This window comes from Sorex fumeus, unplaced genomic scaffold (assembly GCF_029834395.1).
Source record: "Sorex fumeus unplaced genomic scaffold, SorFum_2.1 ptg000098l, whole genome shotgun sequence".
Lineage (NCBI taxonomy): Eukaryota > Metazoa > Chordata > Mammalia > Eulipotyphla > Soricidae > Sorex > Sorex fumeus.
In genome coordinates, this window is record NW_026606155.1 from 86,623,042 (window position 1) to 86,649,920 (window position 26,879).

A 26,879-nucleotide genomic window follows, 5' to 3' on the forward strand; every position below is an offset into this window, starting at 1 on the left:
TAGGTACACTTAGGTCCATTTACATTCTATATCAGATTTATATTTGTCAGGTTGGTATGCAAGTTTCTTACTCTAATAACTCGTTTTTCATCCTTTCAAGTATAGTTTCTTTCCCAAACCTTCCATTATAAAATTCAACTTATAAAATTCTATTCTGATACTTTACCAATGAAATAAATGGCACATTTGAGTGCTTAGTCTGTCACTAATAAATGATGGACTTTGGATTCAAACCACATCTCTAGGACCATGATTTTATTTTATATGTAAAATATAAACTTTGACTGCCAAACATTTTTTGTTTGTTTGTATTTTAGCCACTCCTGTGATGCTCAGAAGTTACTCCTGGCTCTACGCTCAGGAATTACTAATTATTCCTGGGGAAAAAAAGTGCTTGGGGGATCATATGGATGTGGGGGATTGAACCTGGGATATCCACTTGGAAGGAAATAGCGTCTACCTGCTGTACTATCAATCTAGTCCCTGACTGCCAAACAAGTTTTAAAGGAATGTAGGGGATTCAATAAAAATAAATAAAAATTAAAAAAAAAACTAGTATGACACTAATATCCAATGTCAGGAAAAACGGGCCAGTAGAATTGGTCAATGGTTGGTCAATGGTGTGGTATATGAATGGTAGTTAAGATAGAGGAGGATCCACTCTGACAACACTAGTTGGAAATGATCACTCTGGACAAGAACTAAGTCTTGAAAGCAGGTAAAAGGTAATCTTTCAGCATCTGTATCGCAAACCATAATGCCTAAAATGAGAGAGAAAAAGAATAAGAGAAGAGAGGTGCCTGCCAGAGAGGCAAGCTGGGGTGGGGAGTGGCTTGAAGGGGTGGGAGGGAAACTGGAGACACTGGTGTTGAGAAATTACACTAGTGGAGGGATGAGTTTTGGAACATTGAAATGTAATCGTGAGCAACTCTGTAATACTTTATCAGTGATTCAACAAAAAAATTATAAAAGAATATAAGTAGTTTAGGATTGATGGCCAACCTGCATTCTGTAGTTCTGGATCAGAAATCAACCTACTTGTCAGTTCATACTTAAATTCTCATGTACAGTAACTTTGTGCATATACTTTAAAAGGTCCGTGGCTTTTAAGTAGCTTAGCTTTAGCAAGAGAGCTGAATATCATGATGAGACATGCAGTTGTAGCAGACGGGAGTGGTTAGTTCATCCTCAGGAAGGGGCTTAGACATAAGGGTGACTGGGTAGTAAGAAATGGTGTAGCGGGGCTGGAGAGAGTATAGTGGGTAGGGCACTTGCCTTCCATAGAGCCACCGTGGGTTCAATCCCCAGCATCTTATGGTCCCCTGAGCACCACCAGGAGTGGTTCCTGAGTGTAGGAGTAAGCCCTGACCACTTGCCAGGAGTGGCCCAAATCCTCTTTTGCCCACCAGGAAAAAAATTCAGGGCACAGTAACTTAGAGCACCAGGGATGGAGCGATAGCACAGTGGGTAGGGCGTTTGCTTTGCACGTGGCAGACTTGGGTTGGATTCCCAGCATCTCATATGGTCCCCCTAGCATAGCCAGGAGTAATTCCTGAGTGCAGAGCCAGGTGTGACCCAAAAAGCAAAAACAAACAAAAACCCAAATCAGTAACTTAGAGCATCTCCATTACAACTTGGAAAGTAGATGGTCGTGGGTTCAAGTCACTGGTTCCATATACATCAAGCACAATCCGGGCAGCTCTGACGTTTGAGCCTGGCAGCCTTATCTGTGATTGATAGTGTCACTAGAAAATAAGGAGGAGCCACCAAAAAGGGGAGGGGGCAGGATGTAAGAGGGCCAACCTAAAAGGTGGGGGAGGGTGTGTAGGGTTTAACTGTTGGGGACTGTCCTTGGTAGCCCTGCTTGTTTTCCATGAGAAGGGGATGAGCAGGGGAAAAACTGGGCGTGTGTGAGCGTCATGCCCTGGCGGCTGCACCTCCTTGGCCAGGCCAGGAGCCATATTCTCATTCCTGAGAGAGTTCAAGGAATTGCCCACATACGCAGCTGCAAAGCAGAATAACAGATAACGCAGCTTTCCCACGGAGTGTTCACTACATACTATAAAACAAAATGAGCTTTGAGATAAAGTCACTGTATGTTTCATACAGACATCCCTACCCCATCTTCAGCTCTCATTCCCTCTCTCTGGCCGAAGTTCAAGTTGGCTGCGTGGGATGCAGCTTAACTCTTTGAAGAATATTTTCCTTGCGTGTGTGAGGCCCTGGGTTAGGTTTAGAATCATGGGGTTGTAGGAGGGCATCCCACAAAATACAGGATAAAGAAAATACTTAGACCAGATTTACAGTCAGACTTTCTCGGTGGAATTAAACATCAGAAAATCTCTTAATGGTTAAACTAGGTTTGTGAAATGAGAGTTGTCAGTATATACAGTAAACAACAACTTGGCTAAGATAAACTTCAGAAAGTAGATGGCTTATCAGTTATAATCTGAAATTGTCTACCTTTGTACCTTCTGTTTCTTTCAATAAGCATGGTTTCAACACTACGAATTTTTTATTAGTCACAGGAAGGCATTTCAGTACTCATGCAGCCGGAATAAGAACATGAAACATTTCTTCCTAATCCATTTTCAAAGAACCATTTACTGGTTAAAAGTTCTGTCTGCTTAAAGAATTAACCTTTTTGTTTTAATCCAGCATTCATTAGAAATTCTTTATTTAGTATATTCTCATTCAGAGAATAAACTTGATAAGCATTTAAAATATTGTTTTTATAAGTTATTTGATTAGCAGAGTTATAAATACAAAAGGAAAAGGATTACCAGAAATAAAACATTATTTCTAACAAAGCATCATGAAAATTTTGATTATTTAAAAACCCTAGTATCTTACAAGTTTTGCATATATGCTTTTTAGCTCTTTGGAGCCCTCTACCAATAAGGCACCTGCAATAGGTAAGATTTTGCTACTGTAGACTTGGGAAACTATTCTTAGTGTTGTGTTGTTGCTTTTCTGACAAAGTACACATTAAGACAAACATATACATTTGTGTACCTCCTAAATTTCATGTAAAAACACTATGATTGAAGTGATAGACTCGAATAACAGCATGTATCCTGGACAAGGACAGTTCAGAGGCATAGTGCATACCTCGCATGCGGGAAGTCTGGCCATGGCATGGCTCCCCAAGCACCACCAGAAGCAGCACACAGGAAGTTGCACCTGAGCACTGCTGGATGTGGCCCCCAAACAAGAAAATATAATTCCTTAGATTCACCACTCCAGTCTCTTACAAATTATTTCAACTTCATAAAAATAGGAATTGTTAAACACAGGTGGAAATGGCATCTGACTTTATGAAACTTACACTGGAACTACATGAAATTCCAATCACTGTGATGGAGCTATTTTGTTACTGGGCAACATCCCCTCACTGCATAAACAGCAACTAGCTATTGATGTCTTAAAGTCAAACTAATGATTGGTTTTGAGGATCAGCATTGTCCATTATCCTATCTGAGTTAAAATGGAGGACACTTCCTGTCTCTTGGTTCCTTTTAGCTTATTGGAAAATAAGCACTGGAAAGAAGAAAGATGACTGAATGAAATAGAATCTCCTAGGCGTTCATCTCCTTACTGCAGATATCCTCGAGAATAGGAGCCTCTGACTCAGCCAGATTACAACAGGTTCCAAGTCACTGTCCTGTAAGGTTCCCATGCTTCTGAAGAACATCATGCAAACTTCTTTTTGGTGGCTGTGAACCTTTCCATGTACTAAAAACAAAAGCAAAAAAAAATTTTTTTGTATGAGCAACTAACAGCCTGTATCTTTTTTTTTTTTAAGGTAAAGTAAAGGTAAAGGCCCTCCCGTTGATCATCGATTTGCTCGAGCGGGCCCAGTAACGTCTCCATTGGAGACTTTGTTGTTACTGTGTTTGGCATATCGAATACGTCATGGGGAGCTTTCCAGGCTCTGCCGTGCGGGCGAGATACTCCCGGTATCTTGCCAGGCTCTCCGAGAGGGGCGGAGGAATTGAACTCGGGTCGGCCATGTTGGCTGCGTGCAAGGCAAACGCCCTACCGCTGTGCTAATTGTTATTAGTGAAACACCATGAGGTACAGTTGTAGTCTTACAAACTTTTGTGCTTGGGTTTCAGTCATACAATGATCGAGTACCCATCCCTCCACCAGTGCCCATTCTCTACCACCACTAATCCCAGTATCCCTCCCACCCCCCATGCCCATCCCCTCCTGCCTCTGTGGCAGGGCACTCCCTTTTGTTCTTTCTCTCCTTTTGGGTGCTGTGGTTTGCAAAAGAGGAATTGGGTGGCAATCATGTTCAGTCTATGATCTACTTTCAGCATGCATCTCCCATCCTGGACGGATCTTCCCAACACCCTTTATTTGGTGCTCCCTTCTCTATCTGAGCTGCCTTTACCCCCAGAGTGTGCGGCTGGCCTCCAAGCCTTGGAGTGAACCTCCTGGTATTTATCTCGGCTATTCTTGGGGGTTAGTCTCGTATTTTGTTACTTTATGTTCCCCAGATGAATGCAATCTTTCTATGTCTGTCCCTCTCTTTCTGACTCATTTCGCTTAGCATGATACTTTCCCTGTAGTACCACTTGTGTGTAAATTTCATGACTTCATTCTTTCTAACAGCTACATAGTACTCCACTGTGTAGAAGTACCAAGGTTTCTTTAACCAGTCATCTGTTCTCGGGCACTCAGATTTTTTCCAGATTCTAGCTACTGTAAACAGTACAGCCTGTATCTTAAGCTTTGATTCTTTTAAAAATTTTATTTATTTATTTATTTGGCTTTTTGGGCCACACCCAGCAATGCTCAGGGGTTACTTCTGTCTCTGCACTCAGGAATGACTCCTGGCGGTGCTTGGAAACTATATGGTATGCCAGGGATCGAACCCAGGTTGTCCGTATGCAAGGCAAATGCCCTAACCGCTATACGATCACTCTGACCCCTGATTTTTTTTTTTAATTTAGGTTTTGATAAAATATTTCCTTCATTTCCCCTAAAACCTTTTTTTTTTGTTTTTTGTTTGTTTTTTGGGTCACACCCAGTGATGCACAGGGGTTACTGCTGGCTCTGCACTCAGGAATCACTCCTGCCATGCTTGAGGGACCATATGGGATGCTGGGAATTGAACCATGGTTGGGCACATGCAAGGCAAATGCCCTACCCGCTGTGCTATTACTCCAGCCACCCTAAAGAACCTTTTTAGGGGAGGAGGTAGGTCACACCTGGCAGTGCTCAGGGATCACTCCTGTCGGGACAATATGGGGTACCAGAGATTGAACCTGGGTCAGCTGCATACAAGGCAAGCTCCCTGCTCACTGTACTATCTCTGAATTCCATATTTATATTTTTAAAAAATTGATAGAACTTTATAGTGAAAGTTGCCTTGGATAATATCATTTGGCTTATTCTTAAAACCCACCTTCAAAATGGGGAACAAACACATCCTGTTAGCGGGATTATACATTTTAGCATTTTCCGGCTGTGAGCATTCATATGCAGAAGTGCCCTAAAACATACCTTATCATAACCTTCCAGTTCTCGAAGTGCTTTTATTTCAAACAGGTTGCCTTCCACTGCAAGCAGACAGATCTGGGAATCACTGAGGATGCTTTGTGGAAGCATGCTGAGCTCAAGGCAGTTCTCTTCCAGGCGAAGAACTTTAAGGCGAGGACAGCGAGATATCTTTATTGAGATCTGAGATATCTATTGAGTCCCACAACAAAAAATAGGAAGATGTACAAGCATTAAAATGGTGATTTATTTATTTTTACTAAATTTAAACAAAAACCTTGACAAGTTTGTCCTGGTTCTTCTTCTTTTTCCGCCTCCATTTTCTCACTACCTACTCATTCTAGAAGCATCTGTTATGCAGCTTGTTATTACTCCTCCACTTTTTCTGAAAAAAGTTTTTGAGGGTTACTCGTTGATTTTTTGAAAACAATATGTTCTGTTTATGAAAATGCTGCTCTTTGTGAAAAGCTTAAGACTAACATATTTCAAGAAAAGTTACCTGTAGCCCACTACCATAAACATTTTGGTATTTACTGTCAGTCTTTTATGTATGACTACTGTCAAATTCAATGTCCTCACTCCCAGTTTCATTTGTACAAATCTAACCTATCCTTAAAACTCTCTTCTAAATTTTGGATTTTTCTATCTTTTGAGTCATTTATGCTTTGTTCTTTCCGCAGGCATTTTCTTAGCAGCATTTCCCTAATTCTAAATTTCCTTCTAGAAAGCGCATTCATTTTCCCTTTTTGAAAGTGTTTTGGGCCACACTCAGGCAATGCTCAGGCCTTACTCTTGGCTCTACACTCAGGAGCTGATCCATTCTGATTCCTGTCTATCACGGGGGGGGGGGGGGGGGGGGGGGGGGGGGGGGGGGGGGAAGGTAGGAAGGGAAGGAGGGAGGGAGAGGAGAGGGAGGAAGGGAGAGGAGGGAGGGAGAGGAGAGGGAGGAAGGGAGAGAGTGGGAGGTAGAGTGGAGAGAGAGAAGTTAAAGCACTTACCTTACACGTGGCAGACCCTGGTTCAATCCTGACACAATATGCCCCCTAACGATACTAGTGAGCTTAGAGCCAGAAACCCTGAGTACGATGGTGTGTGCCACTTCCCACACACACACAAAAAATCTATTGTGTTAATACCTCAAAATATGGGTTAAGAGAAAGAGCACAGCAGGTAAAGCTCTTGCCTTGAATGAAGACAAGCCGTATTTGATCCCAGCATCTCATATGGTCCCCCAAGTCCCACAAGGACTGATTCCTGAATGCAGAGCCAAGAGTAAGCCCTGAGTATTGCCAGCCGTGGCCCCCAAACAAAAGAAAAACCAAAAAGACTTCAAAATGTGTCGACATTCATAGCCATACACCTCAATCCCACTATGTTTACATTTTTTGAGATTATTTTTTCCAGTGCTGAGGATCAATTCCAGGTCTCATGCACACAAGACATGTATTTTACCACTGAGCCATATTACTCCCCATTTCTAATTTTTAGTGAAACATTTTCTTTCAGATGGCCCATCATCATAATCCATCATGTCATTCTCAGGTCCTAAAGCACAAATCGAAGCAATTTTCTTTGACTCACCCATCTCTTTTGTCTTTTAAATGCTCCAAATAACCAAGTTACGTTTACTTTGTCTACTATCATCTCAGACCATCACCTGGGCTTTTTGTTAGAAATGCAAATTCTCAAAACCTACTCCTGACCTACAGAATCAGAAACAATGAGAATATATAGAGATATTCTAATACACACAAAACAGTGAAAGCCTAGGTGAATGTCTAGGTAAATGTGCAATGAGTGCTCAGTACTTACTGCTTAATTATTTTTTCCCTCCAAGTTCACAACTGCTTTCCAAAAAAAAAAAACCCAGAAAACAAAAGCCCTCAAAGATATCTAAATATAGTGTTGAAGGAATGTTGTGTGAGGTAATTTTGTTGTTCTTTTTTGTTTTGGGGTCACAGCTGGTGGTGCTCAGGAGTTACTATTGACTCTGCAATCAGAAATCACTCCTGGCAGGGTTGGGAGACCATATGTGATGTTGGGGAGTTGAACCTGGGTTGGCTGTGTGCAAGGCAAGCACCTTAACCACTGTACTATCTCTCTGGTTCCTAGGCCACTTTTTTTTGTTTGTTTGTTTGTTTGTTTTGCTTTTTGGGTCACACCCGGCAATGCACAGGGGTTACTCCTGGCTCTGCACTCAGGAGTCACTCCTGGCGGTGCTCAGGGGACCATATGGTATGCTGGGAATCGAACCCGGGTCGGCTGCGTGCAAGGCAAACGCCCTACCCACTGTGCTATCGCTCCAGCCCCAGGGCCACTTTTCTTAAAGATTGAATTTCATCATAATTCTAGATCACTACAATCTAGAATGTTTCTCCTGGGAATATATCCCAGAGAGGCAAAAACATATAGTTGAAATGACATCTGCACTTGTATGTTCATTGCTGCACTGTTCACAATAGCCAAAATCTGGAAAAAACCCGAGTGCCCAAGAACAGATGACTGGTTAAAGAAACCTTGGCACATCTACACAATGGAATACTATGCAGCTGTTTGAAATGATGAAGTCATGAAATTTGCAAACAAGTGGTTCTACATGGAAAGTATCATGCTATGGGAAATGAGCCAGAAAGAGAGGGACAGACATAGAAAGACTGCACTCAATCTGGGGAATATAAAAGTAACAGAATGGAAGATGAACACCCAAGAATAGTCGAGATAAGTACCAGGAGGTCTGCTCCACGGCTTGGAAGCTGGCAGCACAGGCTGGGGGAAAAGGCAGCTCAGATAGAAAAGGGAACACTAAGTAAAGGGTGTTTGGAGGACTCGCTCGGGATGCAAGATACGTGCTGAAAGTTGATTATAGACCGAACACAATGGCCACTCAATACCTCTATTGCAAACCACAACATCCTAAAGGAAAGAGAGAGCAAAAGGGAATGCCCTGCCACAGAGGTGGGGTGGGGTGGGGGAGATGAGGGGGTGGGAGGGCTACTGGGTTTATTGGTGGTAGAGAATGGGCACAGGTGGAGGGATGGGTACTTGATCATTGTAAAACTGAAACCCAAGCACGAAAGTTTGTAAGTCTACAACTGTACCTCATGGTGTTTCACTAATTAAAAAAAAAAAAAACTAAAGGCCACCTTTCTCTGTGTAATGAATGCTTCACCCTTTGTACCTATGTCTAGTCCAAATATTTCTCTAGATAAAAACCAGAATTTCTTGGCAAAAAAGCACATGAGAAAATGCTCTACATCATTAATCATCAGGGAGATGCAGATCAAAACCACAATGAGATACCATCTCACACCTCAGAGACTGGCCCACATTCAAAAGAACAAAAGCAACCAATGCTGGCGTGGATGTGGCGAGAAAGGGACACTCCTTCACTGTTGGTGGGAATGTCCACTGGTTCAGCCCTTCTGGAAAACAGTATGGACGATTCTCAAAAAATTAGAAATTGAGCTCCCATTTGACCCAGCAATACCACTCCTGGGAATATATCCCAGAGAGGCAAAAATGTATAGTCGAAGTGACATCTGCACTTGTTTGTTCATTGCAGCACTCTTTACAATAGCCAGAAACTGGAAGAAACCTGAATGCCCAAGAACAGATGACTGGTTAAAGAAACTTTGGTACATCTACACAATGGAGTACTATGTAGCTCTTAGAAAAGATGAAGTCATGAAATTTACATACAAGTGGTACAATATGGAAAGTATCATGCTAAGCGAAATGAGTCAGAAAGAGAGGGATAGACATAGAAAGATTGCATTCATCTGGGGGATATAAAGTAACAAAGTATGAGATTAATACCCAAGAATAGCTGAGATCAGCACCAGGAGGATTACTCCATAACTTAGAGGCCAGCCGGGTATCCTAGAGGAAAGGGCAGTTCAGATAGAGAAGGGAGCACCAAATAAAGGATGTTTGGAGGATCCTCCCAGGAGGGGAGATGCATGTCGAAAGTAGACTATGGACTGAACATGTTTGCCACTCAATGCCTCTTTTGCAGACCACAACACCCAAAAGGAGAGAGAGAACACAGGGGATTGCCCTGCCACAGAGACAGGGGGGATGGGGGGATGGGGGTGGGAGGGATATTATCCATGGTGGTGGAAGATGGGCACTGGTGGAGGGATGGGTACCTGATCATTGTATAATTGAAACCAAAGCACAAAAAATTGTAAATCTACAACTGTAAAAAAAAATAAAATAAAATAAAGGGAAAAAAAATTTAAAAAAAAAACCAGAATTTCTAACAATAGTAACAATTTCAAAATACTATAATTAAAGCTTTCCAAATGAAAGGAGCTGTCTCCAGAAAGTTGCTAAGTTTTCACCCAAAGCAGTAAATATATTTAGCAAAGATATCAAAAAAAATTAAGATGCAACACAGCATAAAAATTTAAGCCTCTTTACTCCTATCAGTAAGGTTTGAGGTACATACTGGGCTAGAAAGATAGTACATCGGGTAGGGCACTTTACCTTGCACACTCCCAACATACATGTGACCCCTAGCACGACATATGATCTCATATGATCTGGAAAACCCCAACAGGAGTAAGCCCTGAGCACTGCCAAATATGGCCCCAAAACTAAAAGAAAAAACAAAAGACTTAGGCATACCAGAAGATGATCTCAAGAACTCTTCAAGGTATGTGAAACATTTTAACATTTTTTGTTTTTTGTTTGCTGTGCTGAGGGTTTATAGCTCCTCACTCAAGGATCACTCCTGGCAATGCTCAGAGGACCATATTGGGGTGCTGAGGTAAAATGTATGTTGGGTGTGTGCAAGACTAAGTGTCCTGCCCACTGTACTATCTCCCTGTGAAAGGCAAGCACCCTGCACACTGTACGATAGTTGGCTCTGGCCCCAACATTTAACTTTTTTTAAAATTTTGGCTTTTGGGTCACACCTGGCAATGCTCAAGGATTATTTCTGGCTCTGGACTCAGAAATTACGACTGGCAGTGCTCACGGGACTATATGGGATACCGAGAATCGAACCTGGGTTGACTGCGTGAAAAGTAAATGTCCTACCTGCTGTACTATATCACTCTTGCCCACCAACATTTTAACTTTTAATATCTCACTGTGATCCATCCTATCCTCAAAAAGTATCAACACAACAAATATCCAGTGTCCCAACTAATGCCATGGTATTTTGGCTTTGAAATTAGCATGGTCCACATAATGAACATAACCAGATTCATGACTTCAGTTTTAGGAGCAAGAAGTTATTGAAAAGGCAATGAACCCAAATATACGCTATGGAGGGGGAAAGCTCACAGACCTGATTCTGATTGAGGTTGAGCTCAATCACCTGAAGATCCCCAATGATGTCAGGTATGCTGCGAATCTGGTTCTTGGAGAGATCCACTACATCCAGGTGCCGCAGACTACAAAGCTGGGGTGGTAGGGCTCCCAGTTGGTTCCCAGACAGGCTTAGGGTCTTGAGGGCAGAAAGCTGACCAAAGGTTGATGGCAGTTCTCGCAATAGATTGTTATTTAAGCTCAGCATCTCCAGCTTTTTCAGATTGCATAACTCCTCAGGAAGAGCACCTGGCAAAAACAAAAAGAACGTGAATCGAAAGCAACTGAAAAACACTTTATTGAAGCTTATAAAAACTATATAGCTTCCTGCTATGCTTCTTGAAAATATACATAAAGATCCCCATATGTTGTGCTATTTTTTCAACACTCCATTTTTACCAAGATATTCTTCAGGAGGTGAGGAGGCCATCCAAACTCAGAAAACGCACAGTGTGCAAAGGGGCCTCGGCACAATATGACAGCAATTTCAAAGAATATAGAAAGCTTTTGTCTTCCCATTCCATCTGTCATCCTTCTAAATTAGTAGCAAAACTAGATTACATGATATTCCCCGAATCGTCTTGGTTTTCAAATCCAAATTGACCCAGTACCTATCATTAAAACACCAGAGAAAACCTGAAGATGTAATTACGAGACAGAAAGCTTTAGGGACACAGGCAATCCTCTGCCTCTAGGGTTCTCTGGACGTTTCATAACAACAAAAATCAGCTTGTAAGAGAAAACCATCCTTCTCAACAGAGGCTCTGTAGCAAAAGCTTCCCGGGCGCAACAGCCGTACTCAGTTTGTTGCTGTTCAAAGAGAGGCTCTTCAGCAGAGTGAACTTCCCTATGATCGCCGGCGGCAGGCTCTCTATCTTGTTGTTGGACAAGTCGATGGTCCTGAGATTGCTCGTCAGCTTCTGCAACTCTGAAGGGAACTGGAGAAAGGGGTTCACAGCGTGGAGAATCCCTCACCAATGATCTTCACAGCCCCCCCCCCCCCGCCGCCATCCCCGCCGGCTCTATCCCTTTAAATTTCCAGGTCGGGTCCCCCTCTACCCCCAAACCCCCTTTTAGTCTCACCTCGGTCAGCCCACGGTCTTTAAGTTGAAAGACACCAGTTTTCTGCGCCGTTTCCACATGAGCACGGAGGGCACTGTTCCCCATTCTGGCGCCGGACTCAGACCCCTGAGGGAAGGAAGCGAGGCTGTCACTGCTAATCCAGACACCCAGCCACCCCGCTGGCCTCCCGGCTGGGTCTCCTGCCCCAGCTGTCACCTCTTGCGGATCCCTGGGTCGGGGGAGGGCGGGACCAGCTTAAGAGTGGCAAGGCGGAAAGGGAAGAGCTGACAGCCCCACGACCAGGTCGGGCGGGCGCTGCAGCCGTTCGTGAAGCAAGAGCCTCTAGGATCTTACGGCGAAGTGGGAACTGGCCTCCCACCCCGCAGCTCCCAGACCGCCTTGCAGGGCAAGCCCGGGGAGCCGCGCTCGTCCGGGAGGAGCGCGCGGGGCTTCCGCCCCGGAAGACACGCCCCGTGACGTCATCGCGCCGCGCGGCGCCCGCTCGCGGCGGCCCACTTACTCTGGGCGCCACCCGGGCCGGCGGGCCGCGGCCATGGCTGGCGCGAATCCCTGGGACCCCGTCTCGGAGACAAACGCAGCCGGGATGCTGCTGAGCCATTTCAGAGCTTCGGGGACGGTCACTCAGGTGAGTGTGGGGGTCGGCAACGGCGTCATCAAGGGGGTATCCGCGGGAGCCATAGAGGAGGACTGTGAGGTGGTGATGTGGACAACGGAGGGTCCTAGCACGCTGCGGGGACCCACGGCGGTAGGTTCCGCGAGGGCGGCCTGGTTTCAGGGTCGCCTCGGTCGTCTCGTGGGGATAAACCGGACCGTGTTCCCTCGCTTTCCCCAGCCCACCCAGTGACGCTCCTTTCGAATGTACTGGGTGGCGGGGCCGGGAAACGCTGGGGGGCGCTTCACTCGCCGCCCCCAAATCGTGCCGGTTTGCGAGGTACCCAGACGTATTCCCAAACGGTGCGCCGGGTACAAGAGAGAGTCAGGCAAGTACGCGACTTTAGAGACCCCCCCCCAAAAAAATCCAAAAGTATTGGTGAAAAAGACCCCGAGAGACTTTGAAATAAATGGAGAAATAATAGGTAAGGCGTTCTTTTTGAGGGGTGGGGGAGATTAGCCCGAGAGGTGATGGTTTTAGATTGGGCAGAAAGCACTTACAGAGACCTAAGGGAAGTAAGCTGAGAGGAAGAAATGGATGATGGGAGGGAATGATAGGTTATGAGTGGTAGAAGTGACAAGGGAATGGGGAAAGTGAGACTTCGTGCGAAGAAGAGAGAAAATTTGAAATGGAGGAAATTGATCAATTTTACTGAATAGGAAACAGAAAAGTAGAAAGGCGAAAATCAGTGAATAGCAGTATGAACTTCATGGAAAATTTCTGGAAACAAAACCTTCCAAAAGGAAGATTTTTTAATAGTTTGTGATTAGAGAATGCTAAGGTGAAGAAACCAGCACCTCTGGGTACCAAGAAACTTGACAGAGTCTTCTCAACTTAGGGAGGTGAAAAATGGGTCTTGTAGTGCCCATTTCTTGACACACTGTATCATCTCTAAAATGAACTGTGATACTGTAACACTTTCTTCAGCCAGTTCAAGCTCCTGTTGAAAAGCCTTCAGATTGCTTGAAGACAGACCTAGTGACCAGGTTTATGGATTTGGTGGGAAGAAGGGAGTGAGAGAGGTAATAATGAGTTCATGGAAAAATAAGCAAAACACACCCACAACATATTCTCAGTTCTTACCTTCCTGGCTTCTTTGCGTGTTCTTCCTGTTATGTTGCCCATTACCCTAATTTGTATTGTCTAGTTATAAAGTAATTTGGTAAGCTCCTACAGTAAGACATCAGGAATGTATTCTTCTAAAGAATACTGATAGGGGAAAAGGATTCCTAAACTAACAGTATCCAAAATTTTAGGCATTAATGAACAATCTGTTGAATTGGATTGTTTTGGAGAGGACCTTTCAAGTGTTCTTCAAGAAAGGTTGTTACTTTCTTGGTAGCACTGTAGCAGTGTCCTCCCATTGTTCATCAGTTTGCTCCAGCGGACACCAGTAACATCTCCATTGTGAGACTTGTTGTTACTGTTTTTGGCATATTGGATAAGCCACAGGGAGCTTGCCAGGCTCTGCTGTGGGGGCAGGATACTCTTGGTAGCTTTCTGGGCTCTCCAAGAGGGACGGAGGAATTGAACCCGTGTCAGTCGCATGCAAGACAAAGGCCCTACCCGCTGTGCTATTGCTCCAGCCTGAGTGAATTATAAATTTTTATTAAAGCTGTCTCTACTGGCAATAAATAAGATAAAAAAAATTTGGACCAATAAAACTGAATTGACTGTTTTCTGATTTGTCTGCAATTCAATCTGTGTCCTGTCCTCCTCTTTGCCATGTTCAGTGTGGTTTGTGTTGAGGGGTTTCACCCAACTACAAAAGCAAACACAATATCCCTTTGAATTATCTACCTGAACCCTTTCCTTTTATTGTTAATTTATTTTTGATTTTGGGGTCACAACCAGTGGTTCTTGGGGGGACCATATGGTGGTGGTGATCAAACCTAGGACTCTTACACACAAAGAATGTGCTCAGCTTCTAGATTGGGCCCCTCTCTGGTCTAACCCTGCCTTTCTTTCACTATGTAATCCTTTGGTAATATTGTCAGAACAATTTCAAATAAGCTCCATACTTAGGGATTGCCCCTGGCAACACTTGGGACCCTGCTATGCTGGGGTTTGAACCCAGCCCTCCTATATGTAAAGCATCCTCTTGGCCTATTGAGTTCTCTTACCAACTCCTTTTTTCTTTTCTCTTTTTTTCTTTTTTTAATTTTTATTAGTGAAACACCATGAGGTACAGTTGTAGACTTACAGATTTTTGTGCTTGGGTTTCAGTTATACAATGATCAAGTACCCATTCCTCCACCAGAGCCCATCCTCCACCACCACTAATCCCAGTATCCCTCCCACCCCCATCCCCTCTATCCCACCCTGCCTCTGTGGCAGGGCATTCCCTTTTGTTCTCTCTCCTTTTGGTTGCTGTGGTTTGCAAAAGAGGCATTGAGTGGCAAGGGACAGACATAAAAAGATTGCATTCATCTGGGGAACATAAACCAACTCCTTTTAATTTTAATTTCTTTCCGTCTTTTTTTCTCTTCCCCTTTCCCTTGGTTTTGTTTGTTTGTTTGTTGGAGGGGGGGTAGTTTGTCACTTTTTGTGGATTTTTTTTTTTTTTTTTTTTTTTTTACTTTTAGGGTCATAGTTGGTGATGCTCAGGGTTACTCCTGGCTCTGTACTCAGGAATTACTTCTAGTGGTGCATGAAGGACCATATGGGATGCCTGGGATTGAATCTGGTCAGCCACTTGCAGAGCAAATGTCCTACCTGCTGTACTATCACTCTGACCCAAGGTTTGCAATTTTTTGGTTTTGGAGCCAACACCCAGTTGTGCTTAGGGCTTACTCCTGCTCTGTGCTCAGGGATCACTCTTGGTGGTACTCAGGAGAACATATTTGATGTTGAGAATGAAACTCTGGTCTTCTGCATGCAAGTAAAGTACTTTATTCACTATACTATTTCTTAGGTCCCTATCTTGATACTTTGTCTTCATCAAAGAACTTGTTTTATTTTTCTTTAAATCTTGCGTTGTTTAATCCCAAGCTACCTGAGCATGGCCAAGGTGTAGCTCTGATGGCCCTCAACCATATTGGGTCTGAGCACTGAGCCTTCAGGTTCACACAGTAAGGCCAAGTATGACCGGGAGTGGACCACAGGCCCTTAAAATATGCTGGGGAATCCCCCTCCCCCACAAATAAGAAATAGGTGTTCAGGAAGATAGCTCAAAGGGCTCAATGCATACTTTTCCATCTGTTAGATTTAATCCTTGGCAGCACCTGGTCCCCTGAACATCACCAGGCGCAACCTCAAGCACAGAGCCAAGAATAGTCCCTGAGCACTGTCAGGTATGACTCCAAAACCAAAAAAATTGTGTTGTTGTTTTTATTTTGGTTGTTTTTAGGGCCACACCTGGCCATGCTTAGAACTTACTCCTGGGTTGGGCTGGAATGATAGTACAGCGGGGAGGGTGTTTGCCTAGCATGCAGCTGACCTGGTTCAATCCCTGTCATCCTGTATGGTCTCCCAAGCACTTCCAGGAGTAATTCCTGAGTGCAGAGCCAGGAGTAGCCCCTGAGCATTGCTGGGTGTGATCCAGTAAGGGGGAAATAAAACAACTTCCTGATGTAATGCAGAGATCAATCCTGATGAGGTCAGGGGACCACATGGGATACCTGGTATTAGGCAAACCCCCTACTCAGTGTACTATCTCACACCAACCCCCTGGCCAGATTTTTAAGTGAGACATCAGTTTAATAAGAAAAGAGAATTACACATCATTACTGTTGTACTTTGTACTTCATCTTTCAGGAGAAATTGTTGGACCTGTTATATGCTGAAATTTTAGACCCATGAACATTATGTTCCAGTCACACATAAACGTTTGTTTACGTATTGTTGTTTCCTCTGTTCTCCTATAGGAGATGTTAGATATAGCTAAGAAGCCAGTTTCTTGCTTTGAGAACTTCTACAGACAACAGCAAATTGCAGATATTAGAGCTGAAATTGACCACGTAAGTTATTTTGGAAATTTTACTTTGTACTTTCATCATAGGAAAAAACAATTTTATCCAACAGCAAATCTCTCGGACTTAGGGTAGTATCTAGGAATAGTTAAATAGGTTTTACTTTAGTAGTTCATAGTAGTGGTAATAGTAATAACTAGTAGTAGCATCAGTAGCAGTAACAGGACTAGAACACCAATACGAAAAACTTCAGTGGGGGCCAGAGCGATAGCACAGATTAAAATTTTTGGTAGCCACACTTTATAAAAGAAAAAGATACAGGTAAAATATAGCATTAATGATGCCTGCTCTTGGGGCTGGAGGTTAGGGTACATCTATTGGGGCAGGAGTTTATAGTACTTCATTTAAGGTGCTTGCCTTGTACATGTTTTACCTGGGTTCAACCCCCAGCATCCCATATGGTCCCCTAAGCACCGCCAGAAGTAATTCCTGAGTGTTGAGCCAGGAGTCTGAGCATCATTGGGTATGGCTGAAGAATAAAACAAAAAAACTCAAGTAAATCCTCTGGGCGTATATGCCCACTTTGGCAGCACACATACTAAATTCCCCTGGGTATTTAATAAATCATTTTCCACCCACACTTAATTATTTTTAGGTAAAAGACTATTTGTAGAGTTGGGGGGTGGGAGGAACACTGGTGCTGGGAAGTGTGCACTGGTGGAGGGATGGATATTGGACTGTTGTATGGCTGAGATCCAATTAAGAGTGGCTTTTTGATGGTCTCTCACAGTAATTCAGTAAAAAGTTTAAAAATAGAGATCCCCAACTAAAGGAAAAAGAAAAAAATTTTAATCAAAAATTAAGTCTTTTTCATGCTACTTTCTGAGAGAGGTAAATATTATTTTTTATTCCTGATGCAGAAAGACCTAGAAATTGAACTACTCAGACTAGAAAAAGATTCCATAGATGTTGTTCATCCTTCCTTTCTAGGTAAGTGTTTTGATTAAGTGGATTATTGGAACTTCAGTTTTCTTGGATTATATTAAAAATCAGGCAGTAGGACTCAATGCCTCTCTGGCAAAACACAGTACCCAAAAGAAGGGAGAGAGAACAAGGGGGAATGCCCTGCCACAGCGGCAGGGTGGGACGGGGGTGGGGGGGGGTGGGAGGGATGCTAGGACCCGTGGTGGGGGAGGATGGGCACTGGTGGAGGGATGGGTACTTGATCATTGTATAACTGAAGCCCAAGCACAAAAATTTATAAGTCTATAACTGTACCTTATGGTGTTTCACTAATAAAAAAAAGATTAAAAAAAACAAAAAACAACAAAAAAATAAAAATGCAGCTCCATTATATTACATTTTGAAACTATTTTTATGTTAATTGATGTTGATTACCCCAATTAATAAATTTCCTTAGTCAAATTAAAAAAATCAGGCAGTAGGGATGGAGTGATAGCACAGCGGTAGGGCGTTTGCCTTGCGCGCAACCAGCCCGGCAGAGCTGGATTCGATTCCTCCACCTCTCTCAGAGAGCTCGGCAAGCTACTGAGAGTATCTCACCCGCACAGCAAAGCCTGGCAAGCTACTCGTGACATAGTCAATATGCCCAACACAGTAACAACAAATCTCAAAATGGAGACGTTATTGGCCCCGCTCGAGCAAATCAATGAACAACGGGAGGACAGTGACAGTGTCACAATTTTTCCAAGCATTGCCTCATTGCTTACAAAGTCTATTTATGTGTAAATAGAAGTCATGTTGGCTAGTACAAATAGTATAGAAAGTGATTAACTTGGGACCTTCTTAAAGCAAGGAAAGGTTGAAAGAAAGAGGCCGAGGAATTTTCCAGATATACTAAAGGGAACATGATAGTTAAAGCACAGTGTGATCATGAATTAAATATTTGATTAAAAAGTTTTTTTCATAAGAGACACTTGGAGATGTTTAAATATTGGCTATATTAAGTATTGATAGTATTGTACTAATGATTTTTTTATACTTATATAAGAAAATGTTCCTATTTAATGAAACATATGCAGTTTAGGGTCAAGGGTCATTATTCTGTAACTTATTATCACTTGGATCAGCAAAACACTGAAAAAAGCCCTTTTTTGTGTACATAGAAAAAAAGTAAAAACAATCACTTGAAAATATTAACAGTAGCTAAGTTTAGGTAAAAATATATATAGCATCTTGGGGCTAGGTAGTACAGGGGACTACTTGCCTTTCATCCATCCAATCCTAATTTGATCCTTCGCACTGCATGTGGTCCCCGGAGCATCACCTGCAGTGATCCCTGAGCACAGAGCCATGAAGTAAGTGCTGAACCCCACTGGGTGTGACCCAACAACTCTCCCAAAATAAAATTATTGAACTGGTAGTTTAGTTGAAAAACATAGGACTAGGAGAGAGTTTAGGGGCTAAGATGCTAGCCTTACACACAGCCAACTCCACTTTGATCCCCAGTCTTTATATGGTCCCCTGAGTACTTCCAAGAGTGACCTCTGACAATCGGAAATATTCCCTAGGGGGTACTGTACCACCAGCAGGTCAACCTATACCTGCAGGGCAAGAGTATCAGCAGCCTTATGGTGCCTTCAGGCTTCCTGATACCCCAAATAACTGCTGTGCTTTTGGTCGTACTCCAACAACTTGGGAATAAATTTCCTGAGAAATTAAATGGTCAAAAGTTAGGTATATGGGAGTCACACCCACAAATCACCTCTCCCTCAGCTATATAAGCTCATTTTTCAGACTTGTGTCAGAGACCCATAAATAAATCTTGAAAGAGATCAAAAGCTACAGTCATTCTTGGACCTGTGCAAAACTGAGCAGACTCAGTTAAATCAAAGGCGGGAGGAGCGGGTTATCCTCGTACCCGCCCAACCAGAGCCCCTGGCAACTGCTTGCTCCCACAATCCAAAAAATCTGCTGAAAAATCAGGTATACAGGTTTTGTGACTGAAATCCCCAGGCTTTCTCAGGGTCGGGATAGGCTACCTCTCCCCATCTCCTTGTACTTCCGGAAGCCTCAGCAATCATGTCCACCCTTCAGAGCTCCCACACAGTTAAAAAGCTACTCCAGCCTACCATCCTGATAAAAAATACTGAATACCCTGAACAAACACAGTGACCTCTTAGTACCTGTATTACAAACCATAATGCACAAAAATAGAGGGAGGCTGGGGTGGGGGTGAGGTCTTGGGGGATGGTGGGAGGGAAATGGGGGTCATTGGTGGTGGGAAATGTACACTGATGGAGAAATGGGTGTTGACTATTGTATGACTAAAACCCAATGAACAACTTTGTAATGGTCTGTCTCACAGATATTTTTTTAATTTTTTTTTTTTAAATTTCCTGAGCACTGCCATTTCCCCCACTTTTCCTCCCTCTATCCCCTCCCACCGACATGCATAACACAAAACACATACCATAGGTTAATGAATAGGTCGAATTAGTGAATAGGTTAATGGTTATGAGGAATAGGTTAGTGAAACTAGATTTAAGATTGAGATTATTTAGGAGAGAAGTTGAGATTATTTAGGAGGATTACGTTTTGACATTGGTAGTGTCAAACTAGAGCAAAGAGAATTTTTTGTAATGTTAACTAACTTGTCCTGTTGACAACAATAATTAATGTTTTGATTTCTGTAGATCAGAAGTGTCAGAGTTTGCAAAGCATGAATAATCATCTGGAAGCAATTCTGAAAGAGAAGCGGTCTCTTAGGCAAAGACTGTTGAAACCCATGTGTCAGGAAAACTTGCCTATTGAAGCTGTTTATCACAGGTTAGACTGAAACATGGAAGTTAACTGTTACACATATTTTCTGAAGGTAGTTTTGTTTCGACTAGTAATTATTTTATAGCTAATTCATTGAAAAACTTTGGTTAATGTTATTAATGTATATGCTAATGTAAATTATGTAGTATACAATATAAAATGTATAATTTTCATGTATATTATGCATATTAATGTTATTAATTGTGACCTATAAGTCAAAAGAAAGTTCTTTTTTAAATTTTTTTTGTTGTTGTTTTGAGTCACACCCAGCAGTGTTCAGGGCTTGCTCCTGGCTCTGCATTAAGGGATTGTTGCTGGCAGGTTTTGGAGGATCGTATGGGGTGCTGGGCATCATTTTTGCAAGGCAAATGCCCTACCCACTGTACTATTGCTTCAAAAGTCTTTTACTTTTAAAAAAATTAGAACTGTGGTGAAGAGAAAATAGTTTCTTTTGCCCATTGTTTTGGGAGTTATAAATTATGACATTAATGAAAAAAATAGATCCATACCATATGATAACGTGAAAAAATAATTTTCATTATATAACCTGTCTTTAGTAGATAGGCTTTATGAAATAAATTTACTGTTGCATTAATGTTGCCTACATGTAAAAATTTTTGCTTTGGTTTCCCATTTCATGGGATGGATATCTGTTTTGGTGTATTCTATTGCTTTCTTTCTATAGGAGTATTACAACTACCAAATTTAATGAATAAGAATAAAATCAGAAAGGGGGCATCTGGAAACCTGATTGCATTTTTTAGCAGTGCCTGAGGAAATCAATTTCTTTTGCTTAAGTGCCTGATTTTTTAATTAGTAATAAAATAATAGGTGTATATCATTATCAAAATGTTTTAGAATCTATGTAGTATATTATCATCTACTTTATATACATATGTATGTGTGTGTGAAGAACTAGTGAATTTTTGACATTAAAGTGCTACCTACTGTGCTAATGATGCACCTTGCATAGTGATTTCAAAGTATTTGCAAATATGAAGATTCTAGGCTATTTCAATTAAGTACATCTATCCTTGTCTTTACTCTTTGTCAAATATGGGCTACCAGTGTAATAGTATAGAGGGTAAGATGCGGCTTGCCTTGCATGTGGCCAACCCAGATTCGATCCCCGACATCCAGTATGGTTCCCTGAACACCACCAAGGGTGATCCCTGAACACAGAAAAGGAAGCCTTAAGCACTGCTGGGTGTGGCCCCAGAACAAAATAAAACGAAAAAAGGAATAAGTTGACTGGAATGAAATGAGGTTTTATCAAGGGGAAATTTTTTGTTTTGGGTTTTGGACCAAACTTTGCTATACTCAAATTACTCCTGGCTCTGTGCTCAGGAATCACTACTGATGATGGGACCATATGGGATGTCAGAGATTGAACCGGGATCAACTGTGTGCTAGGCATGTACCTTACCCACTGTACTATCTCTTGACCCCCAAGGGAAATTTCTTTATATGAAAAAATAACACCAAGTTTTGTCTAATATTAGGCTGGGTTCCAGCTATGATTGTCTTTTTCTTTTGGTAGAAGCTGGGTATGGCAGAGTTGGGTCACACCTGGCTATGCTTAGGGAACCATATGTGGTCCTAAGGACTGAACCACATTGGTCACATATCAGGCAAATACCTTGGGTTCAGAGTGATATAAAGCAGGTAGCGTTATTGCCTTGCATGTGGTCACCCCAGGTTTGATCTCTGGCATCCTTTATGATACCCCAAACCGTGCCAGGAGTGATCCCTAAGCACCAAGTAAGTACTGAGCACCACCTGTTATGCTCCCCCCAACCCCCAAAATATCAGATGCCTTAATCCCAGTACTGTCTCTCCAGCCCATTATTGTCTTTTCCTGTTTTCTATTTGGATTACAACCCCAGCTTAAAGTGAAATGAAAAAATTTTTTAGATCACCAACACAGGGGCTGGAGCGATAGCACAGCGGGTAGGGCGTTCGCCTTACAAGCGGCCAACATGGCCGACCCGAGTTCAATTCCTCCGCCCCTCTCGGAGAGCCTGGCAAGCTACCGAGAGTATTTGATATGCCAGACACAGTAACAACAAAGTCTCCAATGGAGACGTTACTGGGCCCGCTCGAGCAAATCGACGATCAACGGGAGGGCCTTTACCTTTACCTTTTACCACCAACACAGAAGTTTGTTATTGGTTCATGGGGTTGATTCTGTTATCTCATACTAAAAGTCTTAAAAGGGAAGAAGAGATAGTACAGTGGGTAGATTCTTATCCTACACTGCACGTGGCTGACGTGGCTGACCTTGGTTCCATCCCTGGCACCACATATGGCCCCCCAAGCTCACCAAGCGTGATCCCTGATGAAGAGCCAGAAGAGGGCCCTGAGCACAGCTGGTGTTGCCCAAGGCTCCTCACCGCCCCCCCACAAAAAAAATCTAGAGAGATATCACAGCAGGTAAGATGCTTGCCTTGCATGCAGCTGACCCTGATTTTGATCCCTAAGCACAGTGCTTAGAAGTCCTTAGCATTGCTTTTGCTTAACACTGTGGCTTAAAAACAAAAAATGTGGGAGGATAAAGAAAAGTAGTTAAAGAATAACCAAAGACACAAGAAACAAAAGGCCAGAAGGACTGGTCCTTAGTACAAAGCTTGCCAGAATGGGGGTAGGGAGGTTAGGTCAGAGAAGGACCACTATGACAAAGGCAATGATAATGGGAAGTGATCACTCTGGGCAAGAACTGGGTGCTGAAAGGAGGTAAAGTAATTTCAGTATAGAATTGCAAACCACAATGCCTAAAAGGAAAAAAAGGAAAATGTCTGCCCTAGAGGCAGGCTGGGGGCGGTGGGGTGTGGGGAAGGAGGTGTGGGAGAGACATTGGGGACATTGGTTTGGTGGAGGATGTAGACACAGGTGAAGGGATGAGTACTTGCCATTGTAGAACTGAAAATCATAAACAACCTTGTAACTTTATATCTCATGGTGATTGAGTAAATATATGTTTTAAGTGGAAGGAATGGAACACAAAATAACTAAACCAAAAATAACTGCTTTATGGATTTGAGCCCTGGCGCTACCTAAAAAAAGTTTGAATTTTCCTTCTCTTTCAGATACATGGTCCATTTGTTGGAGTTGGCAGTGACTTTCATTGAGAGATTAGAATCCAATCTTGAAACTATTAGAAATATCCCTCATTTAGATGAAAATCTAAAGAAAATGGTAAGTATTTTAATACTAGCATTTAACTATGATATCGCATTATTTCTTTTCACATTACATGTGATGTTTTTAGGATTTTTTAAAAAATTTTTTGGTTTTGGGGATTATTCACAGTGGTGTGCTACGAGATACTCCTGGTTCAGTGCTCAGGCATTGCTTCTGATGCTGCATTGGGAGCCATTTGGTGCTGGGGATTGAACCAGGGCTAACCACATGCAAGTCAAGCACCTTAACCTCTATACTCCCCACTGTTTTTTCTTAAAGAAGTCATAAAGATACATAAAGAGGTCAAGTTTGGTCCTCAGCACCACATGGACCCTTGAATACTTACTAGGCCACTGGAGCGCAGAGCTTGCAGTAGTCCAAAAGCACTACAAATTATGGTTCAAATCCCACCTACCCACCCTTCTCCCCCAAAATATGAAGGGCCAGAGAGATAGAGCAGGTAGGGCACTGGCCTTGCATGTGGTTGACCCAGTTTAATCCCTACAAGCCATGTGGTCTCCAGATCCTGTCAACAGTTGATTACTGAGCACAGAGCCAGAAGTAGACCCACACCATTGGGTGTGACCCAGAAATGGAAACAAAAATGGACATCCTCATGGAAATTTCTAACAGACTTGTTTGGAAAGAAGTTAGATTCAACAGTTTACATTGACAATTACAGTTTACATTATCTACATTGAGGTGGTAATTGAAAATGAAAGGGAGGCGAACTCAGTGTACAATGAATTGTGTACTGGGCTTGGAAAATAGCTCAAGAGGCTGAAGCACGTGGTTTGTGGGAGACTTGGGTTCAGTCCCTACTGTATTTTCCCCTGAGTCAGCCAAGAGTAATCCAGGACTGGAGCAATAGCACAGGGCATTTGCCTTGCACACAGCCGACCTGGGTTCGATTCCCTGCATCCCATACAGTCCCCCAAGCACCACCAGGAGTAATTCCTGAGTGCAGAGCCAGGAGCAACCCCTATGCATCTTTGGGTGTGACGTAAAAAAAAAAAAATGGAGGGGGGGAGTAATCCCTGTACATTGCCAGATGTAGCCCAAAACAAAAATTTTTTAAAAATCATGGAAGGGAATGTAGGTACCATAAGAAACAGAAGATGCAGTTTCAAGGAGCTTATGTATTAAGAGTGTAAAAATGTCAGGTGTTAACTTTTGGTATAACCAGTTGTGATATAATAACTGTGGATTACTGACAGCTCTAATTTCTCTCCTGTCTTTTCCTTTCAAATGTTACAGAGCAAATCTTTGGCAAAAACGAATATTTTGGTGACTAAGACAGAAGAACTGGCAGAGAATATACTTAAATGGCGAGAACAACAAAAGGAAATTTCTTCTTGTATTCCCAACATATTCACTAAAGAAAGTCACCATCATAAATGTATTACAATGTCTTCTTTACCATTTACTTCTGAAGTTCTTTTCCAAAATATTCATGTCAAGTGATCATCAGCTATTTATTTTTGCTTAATTATACGTAATCATATGAAATGCATTTCTAGTCAATTATAATAAGTGAGTTGGTTTTGCTTTCTGCCAACAATACTGAATGTTGCCTCTTTATGTTGAAATACTATGATTCCATGTTTATTAAGACAAAAATGAGTTTTCCTTTATTTTTCATGTATTTCCATTCCACTTTTCTTTTCGCAGAGAGGTGGGAGTTGGGGCCATGTCCAGCAGGGCATAATTATGGTTTACTCTTGGAAGTGCATGGGGACTGTATTTGGTGCTAGGGATTGAACTGGGGTTGTCTGCATGCAAGGCAAGAACCTAAACCCCTGGATTATTTCTTTGGCTCTCATTCCACTTTTCAGTGAATCCAGTGGGGATCTAATATAACTTTGCACCAGAGTTATACTGCTCAGTAGTAGAGCAATTGTCTTGCATGTATAAGGCCCATGTTCAATCCCCAGCACTGCTCAGTGTACATAGATACTTGTCACGGTCACGGTCCTCCCGTTGTTCATCAATTTGCTCGAGCGGGCCCAGTAACGTCTCCATCATGAGACTTGTTGTTACTGTGTTTGGCATATCGAATACGTCATGGGTAGCTTGCCGGGCCCTCCGAGAGGGGCGGAGGAATCGAACTCGGGTCAGCCATGTTGGCCGCTTGTAAGGCAAATGCCCTACCGGTGTACTATCGCTCCAGCCCATAGATACTTGTATATATGTGTATATACATAAATAAATGTATAGAGACAGACCATTTGTTTACTTTTATTATTACTCCCACACACACACTTTATTTAAACACTATGTTCTACAAAATTGTTGATGATGGTTTGTTAAAAAATATTCAGTATTCCAACACCAGTCCCACAACCCTTCCCTCCTCTATTGTCTCCATTTTCCCAACCACCCCTCGAGCTTGCCCCTACCTGTAGCAGGCCAACAACTTATTTTATATTGTTTATTACTCCTAAATGGCTAACAGAATGATCAAAAACTGTTTCCAGAGAAGGAAATTTGTGAAAGTTGTTGTATCTCACCATGGGAACATTAAGTCATTGTCTGAGGTTTTACTTAGCTGTTGCAAGTTAACCTTCTGTATTAATGTTTTTGTTAGTTGAGATGGGTTGGTTTCTATGTTACATTCCCTCCATCTACTTACTGAGATTGTCAGTGTTGTACATATTGGACACGTCACTCCAGAAAATTCAGAATTCTTAACTGGAAAGTCCAGCAGGAGTTAAATTTCTAAGTAGGCAGTGGCTTTGGGTTGAAACTAACCAACTACCCTCCAAGAGTGCCTTGGAGGTGTTACCTAGACTGAGAAATTTTTGCAGCTAGGTAACCTCTTTCAAGATTTACTTAAGTCTCTGGAACAATGCTGGTATTACATGGAGCTTACATGGAAATGTTGGTGAGACGTGAACATGACTGTGGGGGCTACTGGAAGTAGAGGGAGGTGGGCGGTGATCACCCATTCCTGACTCCAAGAAGGCCTGGAGTTTTCAGCCACAAGGACCTCTATACCTGAAGTTTTAAGTAGATTAGGTTCTGTTTGGGTGGGAGCTGACCTGCCCCCATCCAAAAGTGCCCTGGAGGATAGAGACAGACATTTTAAAGAAATATGCTTTGGGCCAGATAGTACAGTGGGTAAGGTGCTTTTCTTGCAGGCCACTGATCCAGGTTCAGTTCCTGGTACCCCCTCATAGTTCCCCAAGCCTACCAGGAGTGAGCAATAGCACAGCAGGTAGGGCGTTTGCCTTGCATAAGGCCGACCTGGCCGACCCAGGTTTGATTCTTCCACCCCTCTCAGAGAGCCCGGCAAGCTACCAAGAGTATCTCTCCCACACGGCAAAGCCTAGCAAGCTACCCGTGACGTATTCGATATGCCAAACACAGTAACAAGTGTCACAATGAAGACGTTACTGGGCCCACTTGAGCAAATCGATGAACAACTGGAGGACAGTGACAGTGAC

The 26,879-nt window shown here is 42.7% G+C and overlaps 2 protein-coding genes across 4 annotated transcripts; one reads left to right on the forward strand and one right to left on the reverse strand.

The window, feature by feature from the left end:
• Positions 1-2,511: 2,511 nt before the first annotated feature.
• LRRC57 (leucine rich repeat containing 57) lies at positions 2,512-12,368 on the reverse strand. Of its 3 annotated transcripts, none has more exons than XM_056134281.1 (6): positions 12,241-12,368; positions 11,908-12,012; positions 11,624-11,762; positions 10,805-11,073; positions 5,515-5,654; positions 2,512-3,735 (listed from the first exon to the last, which is right to left on the reverse strand). In XM_056134281.1, exons 2-5 carry the CDS (start codon positions 11,989-11,991, stop codon positions 5,547-5,549), a joined length of 600 nt encoding a protein of 199 aa, XP_055990256.1. In that variant the 5' UTR covers positions 11,992-12,012; positions 12,241-12,368; the 3' UTR covers positions 2,512-3,735; positions 5,515-5,546. The 3 variants fall into 3 exon arrangements, with proteins under 3 accessions (XP_055990256.1, XP_055990255.1, XP_055990257.1); XM_056134280.1 differs by having other exon boundaries at positions 2,518-3,735; positions 5,515-5,700; positions 12,241-12,365; XM_056134282.1 differs by lacking the exon at positions 12,241-12,368 and adding an exon at positions 12,103-12,179 and having other exon boundaries at positions 2,518-3,735; positions 5,515-5,700.
• A 25-nt stretch (positions 12,369-12,393) lies between these two features.
• HAUS2 (HAUS augmin like complex subunit 2) lies at positions 12,394-25,638 on the forward strand. Its single transcript, XM_056134284.1, has 6 exons — positions 12,394-12,532; positions 16,426-16,518; positions 17,391-17,460; positions 20,127-20,259; positions 23,340-23,448; positions 24,691-25,638. The coding sequence occupies exons 1-6, from the start codon at positions 12,440-12,442 to the stop codon at positions 24,895-24,897; spliced, it is 705 nt and encodes a 234-aa protein (XP_055990259.1). The 5' UTR covers positions 12,394-12,439; the 3' UTR covers positions 24,898-25,638.
• Positions 25,639-26,879: the final 1,241 nt, after the last annotated feature.